Source organism: Hordeum vulgare, chromosome 2H (genome assembly GCF_904849725.1).
Source record: "Hordeum vulgare subsp. vulgare chromosome 2H, MorexV3_pseudomolecules_assembly, whole genome shotgun sequence".
NCBI lineage: Eukaryota > Viridiplantae > Streptophyta > Magnoliopsida > Poales > Poaceae > Hordeum > Hordeum vulgare.
This window is the reverse complement of record NC_058519.1, coordinates 9207318-9219978: the sequence shown is the minus strand read 5'-3', so window position 1 is coordinate 9219978 and position 12661 is coordinate 9207318. Positions and strand designations below refer to the sequence as shown.

General features: G+C 43.1%; 2 protein-coding genes across 2 annotated transcripts; both read left to right on the top strand.

The window, feature by feature from the left end:
- The first annotated feature begins 369 nt into the window (after positions 1-369).
- Positions 370-2694, top strand: LOC123424367 (1-aminocyclopropane-1-carboxylate oxidase homolog 1-like). Its single transcript, XM_045107972.1, has 3 exons — positions 370-915; positions 1797-2118; positions 2221-2694. Exons 1-3 carry the CDS (start codon positions 398-400, stop codon positions 2473-2475), a joined length of 1095 nt encoding a protein of 364 aa, XP_044963907.1. The 5' UTR covers positions 370-397; the 3' UTR covers positions 2476-2694.
- Positions 2695-7408: 4714 nt separating this feature from the next.
- On the top strand, positions 7409-9080 carry LOC123429115 (chalcone synthase 2). The gene is made up of 2 exons (XM_045113180.1): positions 7409-7749; positions 7851-9080. The coding sequence occupies exons 1-2, from the start codon at positions 7563-7565 to the stop codon at positions 8846-8848; spliced, it is 1185 nt and encodes a 394-aa protein (XP_044969115.1). The 5' UTR covers positions 7409-7562; the 3' UTR covers positions 8849-9080.
- The last annotated feature ends 3581 nt before the right edge of the window (positions 9081-12661 follow it).

The following is a 12661-nucleotide window of genomic DNA, read 5'->3' as shown; positions in this document are numbered from 1 at the left end:
CATGTCCCAATCAAGCCAAAAAAAACAAAAAACACTTAGATTTATCTTATTTGCAGAGCCTCAGTTCAACATATTTAGTCCTGAAAATTTTACACTTATGCATTATACCTTCATCTATCTATGTATTCTTTTAAAAAATATAAAATGTAAAAATATGAAGTTCCATGAAATTTGAATTTTGCATTTGGAGTCCTCCATGAAACTCGGCCTCCAAAAGCAATTTCCGGATTATATAGTGCCATACGGAGCAGAAGATTAGCAGTCCATGTTTGAAAGTTTGACAGCGAAGTACTACGATACGAAGTACTCCAGTATAAATGCAGAGGAAGCAGAGAGAGACAATTGCAATCAGACCATCCAGTCATTCAGCGCACACGATAGCTCGACGACGCCAGCCATGTCCGCCGCCTACGACCGCAAGGCCGACCTCCGAGCGCTGGACAGCACCTGCTCCGGCGTCCGCGGCCTCGCCGCCTCCGGCATCACGCAGCTCCCACGCATTTTCCGCGTCCCCGACCACCACCACGAATCACCGCCACCGCAAGCTCTCACCCAAGAATCACCCTCGTCAGCTGTGAACATTCCGGTGATTGACCTCGGCAGCCCCGACCGCGCCGCCGTCGTGGCTGCCGTCCGCCGGGCCGCAGCGGAATGGGGATTCTTCCAGGTGACGGGCCACTGCGTACCTCTCGAGTCAATGGCCGCGGCGACGGACGCGGCGCGGGGATTCCACGAAGCCGACGGCGGCGAGGGCAGCGATAAGGCCAGGCTCTACTCGCGGGAGCCTGGCAAGGCCGTCAAGTACCACTGCAACTTCGACCTGTACCAGTCGCCGGTGGCCAACTGGCGCGACACGCTCTACCTCCGCATGGCCCCTGACCCGCCCGACCGCGGCGACCTGCCGGACAGCTGCCGGTGAGCGCTCTCCCTGACTGTAATTCCTCCATGGAGTTCAGATTATCTGCAGCTTAATTTTGCGTGCTTGAGAGTATCTCTGTAGCAATTCCTCCATGGAGCAGATGCATGTAAAAAGTTTTTTACTGACAAACGTATAAAATAATTGCACACGCAACTCTGTAGGGTAATATTAATTCATTCTTACTGATAACCCAAGAAATGTTACTTTTTTAGAACAGGTAATGATCCCCTTCACATTTCTTTTCTTTCTCTTAATGCTTAAGAACAGGGCTGTACCGTGTGTACCTAAGGATATTTTCCATTGGAGTGTGATATTCCTTATTGAAATTAAATTAATTCTTGTTGAACCATACTAATTAGCTGGTCAATGAGATTTACAGATTTATTATTATATATATTCTATTTTTATTATCATAGATACTATGTGCAAATGTCTTTTGTTGTCTTTATGCGTTTTTACCACAGGAGCAATCTAAAGTTTGTGCTAATGGTTGAGTTCAAACAAATTTGAATGGTACTTTAAAATGTTATCAATGTTGCATATAGATCAAGCGTACTGAATAGATTGATTTAATTACAAAACACTATATTACCCTTTTTGATTGACGGGGTAACTTCTAGTCTCCACCTTTAATCTGCATCAAAATCAATAAACTTTTCTAGAGTGGTGTACCGAAGCGAAGTTTTGGTTGGTTAGTTTATAACTCAATGGAGTATGTATTGTTAGTGTGGGTTCTTCTTCGACTATTGAAAACATGTCATGAGTTAAACTATGCAGTGGAATCATTCTCCACCCTTTCTTTGTTGTGAATTTTCAGGAAAATTTACCTAAATTGCCTGTTTAAAAAAATCATCCGTGCTAACATGTTGATTTGCAGCGATGTGTTGTTTGAATACGCCCACCAAGTAAAGAACTTGGGGAACAATTTGTTCGATCTGCTCTCAGAAGCTCTTGGGCTCAAACCGAGCTACCTGACAGATATAGAGTGCAACCAAGGACAGGTCATTGTATGCCACTATTACCCTCCATGCCCCCAGCCTGAACTAGCCATCGGGACGAGCCAACATTCAGACTATGGCTTCCTAACTATACTTCTCCAAGACGACATTGGTGGCCTTCAAGTCCTCCATGATGAACAGTGGGTCGATGTCACACCGACACCTGGAGCATTCATTGTGAACATCGGCGATTTCTTACAGGTATCTACATTTTGTGATAATTTGATACGCATGTGGTCCTGAATTATCTGTTCAACATATGGGTGTCATGCTTGATCATTCTGAGATGTTCAACATTCTCAGCTGATCACCAACGACGAGTTCAAGAGTGTGGAACATAGAGTTTTGGCGAAGAACGCTGCACCGAGGGTATCGATCGCGTGCTTCTTCAGCACACAATTCCACCCTGCCTCGACGAGGATGTATGGTCCAATCAGGGAGTTGTTATCCATTGAGAAACCACCGTTGTACAGGGAGACCCTTGTCAGGGATTACGTGAAGCATTATTACTCCATCGGGTTAGATGGAAAAACCGCGATCTCTGATTTCAGGTTGTGAGTTCTCAAGTTGAGTTTATGCCCTATACTTGTCTAATGCTAAGAAAATGAATGTAAAATGACAGTACAGTTGCCAGAATACTGTAAAAAGGCCTAAAATGGTACATGATTGCACTAGTTTGGTCTTATTGTGCACTGGTACAGGAGCAGAACTAGCACACTACAAAATCTTCATCAGATTTAACTTTGTTCCATGGTTTGTGAACATCTTCGCCTTAATTATGCTTCATGCGAGATCTGGTCAAAATATAGGTTGGATCTATGCAGCCGAAGTCCCCGCCCATTGTCGAGGCGGTGGTTATCGAATTATTTCCTATAAATTTCTTGTTTGCCATGCACTTTAGTTTGTGATGTTTGAGCATCATAGTGCCCAAACTGCTCAATCTTCAGCTACTTTTCCTCTTATATCTGAAAAAACTACTACCCATATAAATCAAAAGAGAGCTCTAGCTAGGAAGTTGATCCGAATGAGTCAGTTAGGCAATGGTTCGAGGACCATGACAATGAAGATGCAGACGGAGTGCTTCCCGCAAACTCGTCGTGTCATATGTGGTGGCATTGGTTATGGCTGCATGCATCGACTGATGCAGAGGCCGAGGGCTTTGTTCCTCCTTTTCAAAAAAAATAAAATGTGGCGGCATTGGAACTCTCTTGAGCTTCAACATGAACTCAATCTTTTTGCACCTATTCTACAATGGATCCCCGATGTTAGCTATTGTCAGCTTGACGTCGGTCTCCAGTGTGTCGGGCATGAGTGTCACCATGATCAGTGGGTAGTTGATCCATGCCTTGCATCAGTGACAGACATAGGAACTAAGTGTTGGGGGCGCCCAACATGAAAACATTGGTGCAAAATTTAGGGAAATTACACTAAAGTAGTGTAATTTGACTTAAACATCATCATAAACACAACATCTACTTTAAAATACAATATTTTTGCATTTGGGGGGGGGGGGGGGGTCCCGGCACCCCACATGGATCCGCCCTGCCTAGGATCTTCTCTCGTCATAGCGCAGTTCTCGTTCCGCATTGACGGCGCGTTGATCTCATTGTTGAAGATCTAGTTCAAGTCGAGGCAGCACACATAGGGGGTGTAGTCTAACAGCACGAGGTGGTAGTTGAGGCCTAAGTCTGGGGTCTGTGCCCACTTCACAAGCCCGCCTTGTGGCTTTGTTGGGAGCTCCTATATTATTATTTTTAGATAACTTTGTGTAGATTTATTAATGCACCAAGTTTGCAGGTATAAACAAGATATCACCATGGGTGCCTAACCACATATGACGGCCAAACCCTAGTCTAAGGACTTGCTTCGCTAAGTTATGAGCTTCGAAATTTGAGTTCCTAAACTCATGGGCAAAAGAATTGCTCCATATCTTGTCGTATTCTTGAGCTTCATGTCATCATAAGAGGCACGCAAAGGCGGATCTCCTAGTGGACCGGCCCATGAAGCTAGCAACCATCAATGAACAATTACGGTACCGCTTCAAAAGAAGTCACGCTCCTGAGAGAGTGAACCCAAGATATCCCGCTACATAAGACATCCTGCTAGCTAGTCGAGCTAACGAGCGTTCGTGATTATTGAGCAACCCAAAAAACTAAAAACAAACGCCAGCGCATATCCGTTCATTTTGGGTATTTTGAACGCAAAACATTTTTTAATAAAAATGGACTGTTTTACGAACTGCAAACAATTTTCAAATGTGTGTTTTCTAAAATAAATATTTTCAGAAAATTGCAACCAACTTTTGGAAATTACGGTTTTTTTGGAAATACGACTAAATTCTAAAATTTCTGCTTCTTCAGTGCAAACATTTTTAAACGGCATTTCTTTTTAAATTCCAAAGCAAAATTTGGATACACGAATAATTTTTGGGACGCAAATTTTAACCTCCCAATTTATTGAAAAACTTAATATTTTTCCAAATTCGGAAGCAATTTTTACACGGAATATTTTGAACCTGCTGAAAAAAATGAAAATACGAACATTCTTTGGAGTTTTTGAAACAGATTTTTTTAAAATCCTGATAATTTCATGAAATGTTGTGAAAGTATTAAAAAATACAACCAAAAAGATAAGGAGAAATAAAAAATAAATAACGTATAAAGTGTAAAGTAAAAAACAAAATAAAATAAATAAAATAAAATAGAAAATAAAGAAAGTAAAACGTAAAAATGGAACACTAACGAAATGGTCCGGACAATTCATCAGCGCTCCTACGCGAAGCCCCATTTATTTGGCGCTACATGTGGCAAATATGGTTTTCCAGCGTGACTATTTCTTGCTTTCAGTTGCCAAAATAGGCCCGCTCAGCAAGCACACGCCTTCAGCACTCTTTTGTCTAATACCTTTTATTTTGTTTTATAATTATTATTTTTTACATTTTTTTATATTCTGGAATATACTACATATATGTATTGTTAAAATCACTTTACATACAGAATATTTAAATACAAATCACGCATTTGATGAAATTGAAACATGTATAGAAAAACATTTCAAATTCATGTGGAGATTTTACAATGTGTGTGAATAAATATATATAAAAATATAAAAGCAATGTACTTTAGAAATGTTGAACGACTATAAATAATGTTACTGATGTATAAAAATCACTATTGGAAAAGGCAGTGCCTAGGAGGCGCTTAGGCACGCCTAGGCGCTAGGCAATGGCCTCGCTAGGGCATAAGTGAAAGCCTAGGTAGTACATGCAAGAAACTTTCTACCGAGAGAGAAATCACACCATGTTGCACTAACGTGTCAAACGAGCCATATTAGCTCGTAATTATCTTATACATATGCTTTGAATTAAGATAATACGCATATAATAACCATAAATACATCCTAATAGTAGAAATCATATTATCGCCTAGGCTATGCCTTGGGCTCTTATGCATGCCTAGGCATTAAGCACAGGCCAACCGCTTACGCCTACCGCTTTTTTCAACCTTGATAAAAATTATGCACAATGTGCACGGATAAAGAGTAGACACAAAAAATATATGTTTCAATATGTAAATAATGTTTTTTTTTCAAGTGTGTGTATAAAAATATTTATGATGTATAGAAAAACTATATTATTTGTATGCCAAGAAAGAGCTTTTGATGCTGCCGCTATAGGAGCTCTGACTAGCGCTACTGGCCCAACAAGACACCTCACATTTATTATTTGTATGCGAAGAAAGAGCTTTTGATGGATGCCCAACAAGGGGTGGTGGTTAGGCCACGACCACCTCGCTCACATGCTCGATCCAAGACACCCCACTCACTCAATTAACATGGTTGACCAATTGACCCTTGACTTTGGAGAGATTAGAGTGCATAACTTTTACATGTCAAATGTGTCGACAATTTTTACATGTTCAATCTATATTGCTATACACTTTTAAACACTTGGGCATGATTTTAAGTGGATTTTATTGGACTAGCCTATTAACTAAGTGTCTAGTGTCACTTTCTATTTTTCTTGCCTTTTAGTTTTTAAAGAACGTACCAAGAAAAGGCCCTAAAAATGGTTTTGGAAGTTTGCAGAAGTGAAGGACCCTATGGGCCTAGCCCCACACACCTTTTCCTCCTTAGAAATATCAAACATTTTTTTTTGCCATTGCCACATCGCGTTTTCGAGACGGTCTTCATTTTCAGCCCTTATCTGAAACTCCACGAAGGGGAAATCCATCTCCATCGTCATCAACCTCGATCAACATGCTCCAATATGAGTTGTGAGTAGTCCATCCCCTGGACTACCGGTTCATGGAAATAACCAATATTGTATTATCTCCCCTAGATGTACATATGTTGATCAATACAATAGGTACGTGAGATGATCTACACTGTTGTAGTTTATCAGATGAGTTTAACTCTATATGTTCATAGTTCTTCAGGATTCATGTTTGATATCGAGAAGCATATTTATTTTGTTTATGTTTGGCCAGTTTAGATTGGTAGCCTAGTGTGCATTAGATGGTTTCAAGTCTTGTACAATCTGTCAAAGTGGCAATTTATGGAAAAGGCCTGCGAAAATTGTTCCTACTAATGATTAAGGCTTAGTAGGTCTAAATTGAACCGAAACTAACGATGTCCGAGCCCACCGACGGCTCCTAGCCGTTGGAACCGAGACTAATGGTCATATTAGTCCCGGTTCAAAACCAAACCGGGACTAAAGAGTCAAACGAAAGGCTTGTTTTCTACTAGTGTTTGGGGTTGATGTGTTGTGCCCACAGCGTAACCTTTGTACCTTGTGTGTGCTACCTCCAGTGCGGCATGTGTGTGGTGTTATGACTGTTGTCGGATGTTGTGCTTCGCTAGTTTGCTTTATCTATAAGGCGGGGCGAAAGCCTTTTTCGATATACGAATATAAATGGGGCACGCGAATTTGGGTCGTCGATTTAATTAAAGAAACATGTATAATATGTCACAAAAACATATGTTTAGAAAGTTCATTTGGTAATGACTCGAGAGAGAAAAAAAATACCCCCAAAAAAATGAATCTAGAAAATTAGTTTTGTTGACATACATCACATGCTTTGCTAGTTCGACGACCTAAAACCACCATACGAAACTTAGATTCCCATCCAAAGTGAGTAGAGCAAATATCGAACAATCGTCGTTTTGTGGTGATGTTACCGGCCACATCTTCACCCTACTACCTACCTACCTACCTGGTAATAGCAGAGCTAGAGGTTCAAGCACGTACGACGGTACGAGTCCATCCGTGCAAGTGGCTGGGAGATGAAGCACACGAGTCCGTGCAACCGGGGAGGCCCAAAGCCACGCGACCCAACTAACTCCCAGTTGGCCGGATTGGTTGGTATGGTATAAGACGTGTCGCACGCGCCACCCGTCTCCTACCTCCGCATTCGTGGCCATCCATCCTCCCGTCCAACGGAACTAACCCCCTTCTCCTTCCCCCGGCGGCCAGCTTCCCCTACCAACCCTTCCCGCCTACATATACCGTCCCCCACATCCATACCACCACACCACACGACACCACCATCTGTACTCATTCAGCTGCCTCCGGCAAACTTAGACGTCACACGGATCCCCCATCTCGCAGCCAACCTAGTCGGCCGCTGGTACGTACTGAGAGTTCAATGGCGGCGACGATGACGGTGGAGGAGGTGAGGAAGGCGCAGCGGGCGGAGGGGCCGGCCACGGTGCTGGCGATCGGCACGGCGACCCCGGCGAACTGCGTGTATCAGGCCGACTACCCGGACTACTACTTCAAGGTCACCAAGAGCGACCACATGGCCGACCTCAAGGAGAAGTTCAAGAGGATGTGTAAGTCCAATGATGAATACCATTCCATTCTTCTTGGCTGTCACTTTTGCCTTTTCTTGGATGGGCAAGCGACCTAACTAACAAACAATGCTTCATTTCAGGTGACAAATCGCAGATCAGGAAGAGGTACATGCACCTAACGGAGGAGATCCTACAGGAAAACCCCAACATGTGCGCCTACATGGCGCCGTCTCTGGACGCGCGCCAGGATATTGTGGTTGTCGAGGTCCCGAAGCTCGGGAAGGCGGCGGCGCAAAAGGCGATCAAGGAGTGGGGACAGCCACGGTCTAAGATCACCCACCTCGTCTTCTGCACCACCTCCGGTGTGGATATGCCGGGGGCCGACTACCAGCTGACCAAGATGCTCGGTCTTCGCCCGTCCGTGAAGCGCCTCATGATGTATCAACAGGGATGCTTCGCCGGCGGGACGGTGCTTCGCCTAGCCAAAGACCTTGCTGAGAACAACCGAGGCGCGCGCGTGCTCGTGGTCTGCTCGGAGATCACCGCGGTGACCTTCCGTGGCCCGCACGAGTCCCACCTCGACTCACTCGTGGGTCAGGCGCTCTTTGGTGATGGTGCAGCCGCGGTGATCATCGGTGCAGACCCCGACGTGTCCGTCGAGCGCCCCCTATTCCAGCTGGTATCTGCGAGCCAGACGATTCTGCCAGACTCAGAGGGTGCCATCGACGGCCACCTCCGGGAGGTCGGCCTCACCTTCCACCTCCTCAAGGATGTGCCTGGGCTCATCTCCAAGAACATCGAGCGCGCCCTAGAGGACGCCTTCAAGCCATTGGGTATCGATGATTGGAACTCCGTCTTCTGGATAGCGCACCCCGGCGGGCCAGCAATCCTTGACATGGTTGAGGCCAAGGTAAACCTCAACAAGGAACGGATGCGCGCCACCAGGCATGTCCTCTCCGAATATGGCAACATGTCAAGCGCATGCGTTCTCTTCATCATGGACGAAATGCGCAAACGGTCCGCTGAGGATGGGCACACCACAACCGGAGAGGGAATGGACTGGGGAGTTCTATTCGGCTTTGGTCCCGGCCTCACCGTCGAGACGGTCGTCCTCCATAGCGTCCCCGTCACTGCCTAGGCGAGCGCATTATCGCTCGTCCTCCATTTATCTTCGTGGTGGAAAAATCTGCTTTTTGTACTGTATTCTACGGTATGTGGTTTGTACTAGAAGTGTTGGCGTGTTTTGATGCTCCGCCTAGGCCATTGCGTTTATCATATGTGCTAAGCATACCATGTTTGTTGTTGAGATCGTGGTCGTTTGAACTATTTATTTACGTAAATGAAAGTAACCAATTAGATTTACTATGAAACCTAGGAATCAATAACTATCGAATTTGGCTACCCCTATGGCATAGACCTCAACAAGAAACTATTGAGTAACAGCAACAAGTGAGATTGAGTTTAGTTGTTCCTCATAGAAAATTACTGACTCCATATAGGTATGTCAATATGAAGAAGAAAAATCGTTCAAAGCACGCACACAGGTGGAAGCGTCCCTTGTTTCACAGAGAGGAGGGCGGGTTATTCGCATTTAATTTGATGATCAGAGGCAGTGGCTGGTGCGTTGGGCATTCATTGGGAAACCTACAAGTGTGTGGGCCTAGTCATACCACGATGGCCGCTATGAAAACACCCTGGGTGGCATTTCTTTTCTACATTTGACGTACAATCAACAAATAGGCTCAAACAGTGAGATATTTGATGGCAAAGAAACAATAAGATATAGCTTGCGAGCAATCGCACTTTAAGAGGCTATCGCAGTCCACTAGCGAGCATAATAGGAGCTGAAAAGTCTAAGATTCAGCTACACTGATAGTATGTTGTAGTTGTGATTATTTGATGGTGACCGCTTGGTATAATATGTAGTTAATTCAACTAATGATGTTACATTCTCGTAGGTAAACTCTCAAAATCTGAGATGTTACAACAGAGGACAAATCATACATTTATGTATATACTTTTTTCCAGGCTCGTATAGTGGTAGTTGTCAATTGATTTCACGATCTCCAACGAGGCTCGGTGAACATCGTAAGGCGCAGCGAGAACTCCACTGTAATGGTGACGCTTGATTACATGCCTTCCACTACGCATCGCCGTCTTCCAGAGTTTCCTTAATCGACAGCTATTGTACACATCTACGTGCCCGAGACCATCGGCCCATCAGGGACCACACGTCTAGATATGCGGGTATGGCAATCCAAGGCTTCCTCCAGCGGGCCGAAAGAGTACACCACCTTGAAGCCTTGCCAGCGTACGAGTGTAGCAAGATCATAGCTCATAGATTGTGCATGTTCAAGCCGAACAGGTGAAAGCATTAGTCGTTTTGAGTGTTGTCTTCAGTCCTTGAGCACAGGGAGAATTCATGTATGGCTCGATTTGGGGACGAGCCATACATCTGCCCATCCAGGTAAAAAGGTACTACCATGTAAAATTCTTGGTACAACAAATCTTTCATAGATTTTACTTTTTTTGCATCTTGGCCGAATTAAATTGGTCAATGCTCCCTCTATATCTAAATAATAGTAGTTGAAAATAACTAGTAGTTTAGTTTTAACTATAATTATTTAGATACACAGGGAGTAGTAGATAGTGCTTCTTCTTGCAAAGTGAAATTATTTCCAGTTTGAAGAAAACAATAAACGGAATACAAAAAGAAAGCCAAAAATACGCAATATAATTAAACCTTAGGACATTGGCGTGGTTAGTTTTGTTATATAATTAATTAGGACCGCAACAAAGTAAAAGAAAAACAATACTAGTGTTATGAGCTTACGGATCAAAGTGACGGTAATGTTCATACCCTTTTTTTATAGAAAACATCAATGGTCCCTATTGAACATTTTGTTTGTAGTATAAATCTTAAAACTTGCACCAAAGTCTGTGTTGACAAAAGATTTTCAAAGTTAAAATTGTATTAGTTTGATGTTTATATTTTGGGGCCCTTGGATTATAGTTTCGCCCCGGGCCCCTGAAAACTCAGAACCGGCCCTGTTTTTTCCTTGCGTTAATAACATGAAACTTATATCTAGTCAATTTAAATAAAAGGACACTTTTGGAAGAAAAAAAATTGCACTATGTCGCCGAGTTGGGCTATAACTGCCTTCTTCGCACGTTCCAAGCCTATGGGAAAACAAAAAATCTCCCATGTCCAGCGTCACTCAGAGTTGATCTTATGTCTCATAGCCTCCAACGCTCCCATGACATCCACTATTCAGCTTCTGCATAGAATCGGACTGGGATCTATTGATTCACTAGTGATTTCTCTCCAAAAGAGAACGTTGTGTGGTAAAAAGTAACAATTGAGCATCGATTAAATTGTAGTTTCTATAACTATGACTATCCATGGCATAGTTATATATGAGCATCACGTCTCAATATCTATGGACCATTATCCAAATGCGTCTATAACTAATACTACATCCAAGACCACTATCTAGCACGATTCTTGAAGTATTAAGTAATTCAATAAGTATGAAGACATGAACTAGATGGTATATTGTCTTCACCCTATGTTCGAAGGACAACTATGCAGCCATCTTTTTAGCCCTAGTGGCAACAACACGATACAAACCTTTTCCACTCTCTGTCACTGAGGTAGATTACTTGCAAGGTTAAACCCAACTATCATACACGAATCCTCTCATTAAGATCAAACCCCAAAATTACCAAAAGAAACAATTATGAAGCAAATAAACAATATATATTCATGGAAAAAATCACATCATAAAGTGGCAGCTCGTCATATCTGAGCAAACACACTGCCATATTACATCACATGGATCACAATCATGTAGGGCAGCTCATGTGATCTTTGTATTGAGAAGAAAGGGAGATAAAAACATCTAGCTACTGCTCTGGACCCGTAGTCCAAAGGAAACTACTCATGGGTGATCATGGTGGCCTTCAACCTGATGGAGATGGCCACCGAGAAGAATTCCCGTGTGGCGGAGTTCTAAATAAGCACTCCAGATTGGATCATCAGGAAGCATAGGTGTATGGCGGTAAATCGGAGCATTGGGCAGCCATGCAACCCCCACACGCCCGATTGCCGCGTGCCGGGGGCTCGTGGGGCGTGTGAGTGACCCTTTGGCCTATGTCGGTTGCCACATGAAGCTGTTGGATGCAAAACTTCCGTTGACTTATAAAATCTAAAAATATACATAAAACAACAAGTGGCACTGGGCATCGAATTATAAGGTTGGAATGAAAAATAATATAAATTGGTGCCAATACTATGCCGAAATAATATAAACATGGCATGAAACAATCAAAAGTTATAGGTATGTTTGAGACATATCAATTACTTTGGGCAGTCTCTCCTTTGCTAAAGTTGAAGAGGTCAAGAAAAGACATGATGCTCTAAAAGAAAGTATTGAAGGCTCTCTGGTTCCTATTCTCAATTACTTGATTGGAAAAAAAGGTAGAATGAAAGATAATAGGGATGTTGTGATTAGAAAGATGCAAGACATGGAAGAAGAAGAAAACTCGGCAATATACTCTCTCGACCATTGTGGGAAAACATTGTAAGACCTTGAGAATGATAAAAACAAGTTGGAAGCTCACTTTCTAGTGCAACAAGAGATGCTTGAGAAGTTGATGCGGGAATCTATTCAAACTGAGAAAATGGAACAGGAAACTGGTCGGTTGGTTAGTGAGGAAAATGCTGGTGATGGATCTGATCTTCAAGCTGATGAAGAATCTAGAAAATATTTGGAGCCTCTAGATCACAATGGTAGTCAAGAAATTGTATATACTCTTGGGGAGAAGATAGCTAAGATTTGGGGTAATAATAATGATGTAGAGAATGAGAAATACCTTAGGAGATACCCCAGATTGAAGGGTAAGGAATATCTCAACATTGAGGATCTAGCAAAAGATAGAGCTGAGGTAA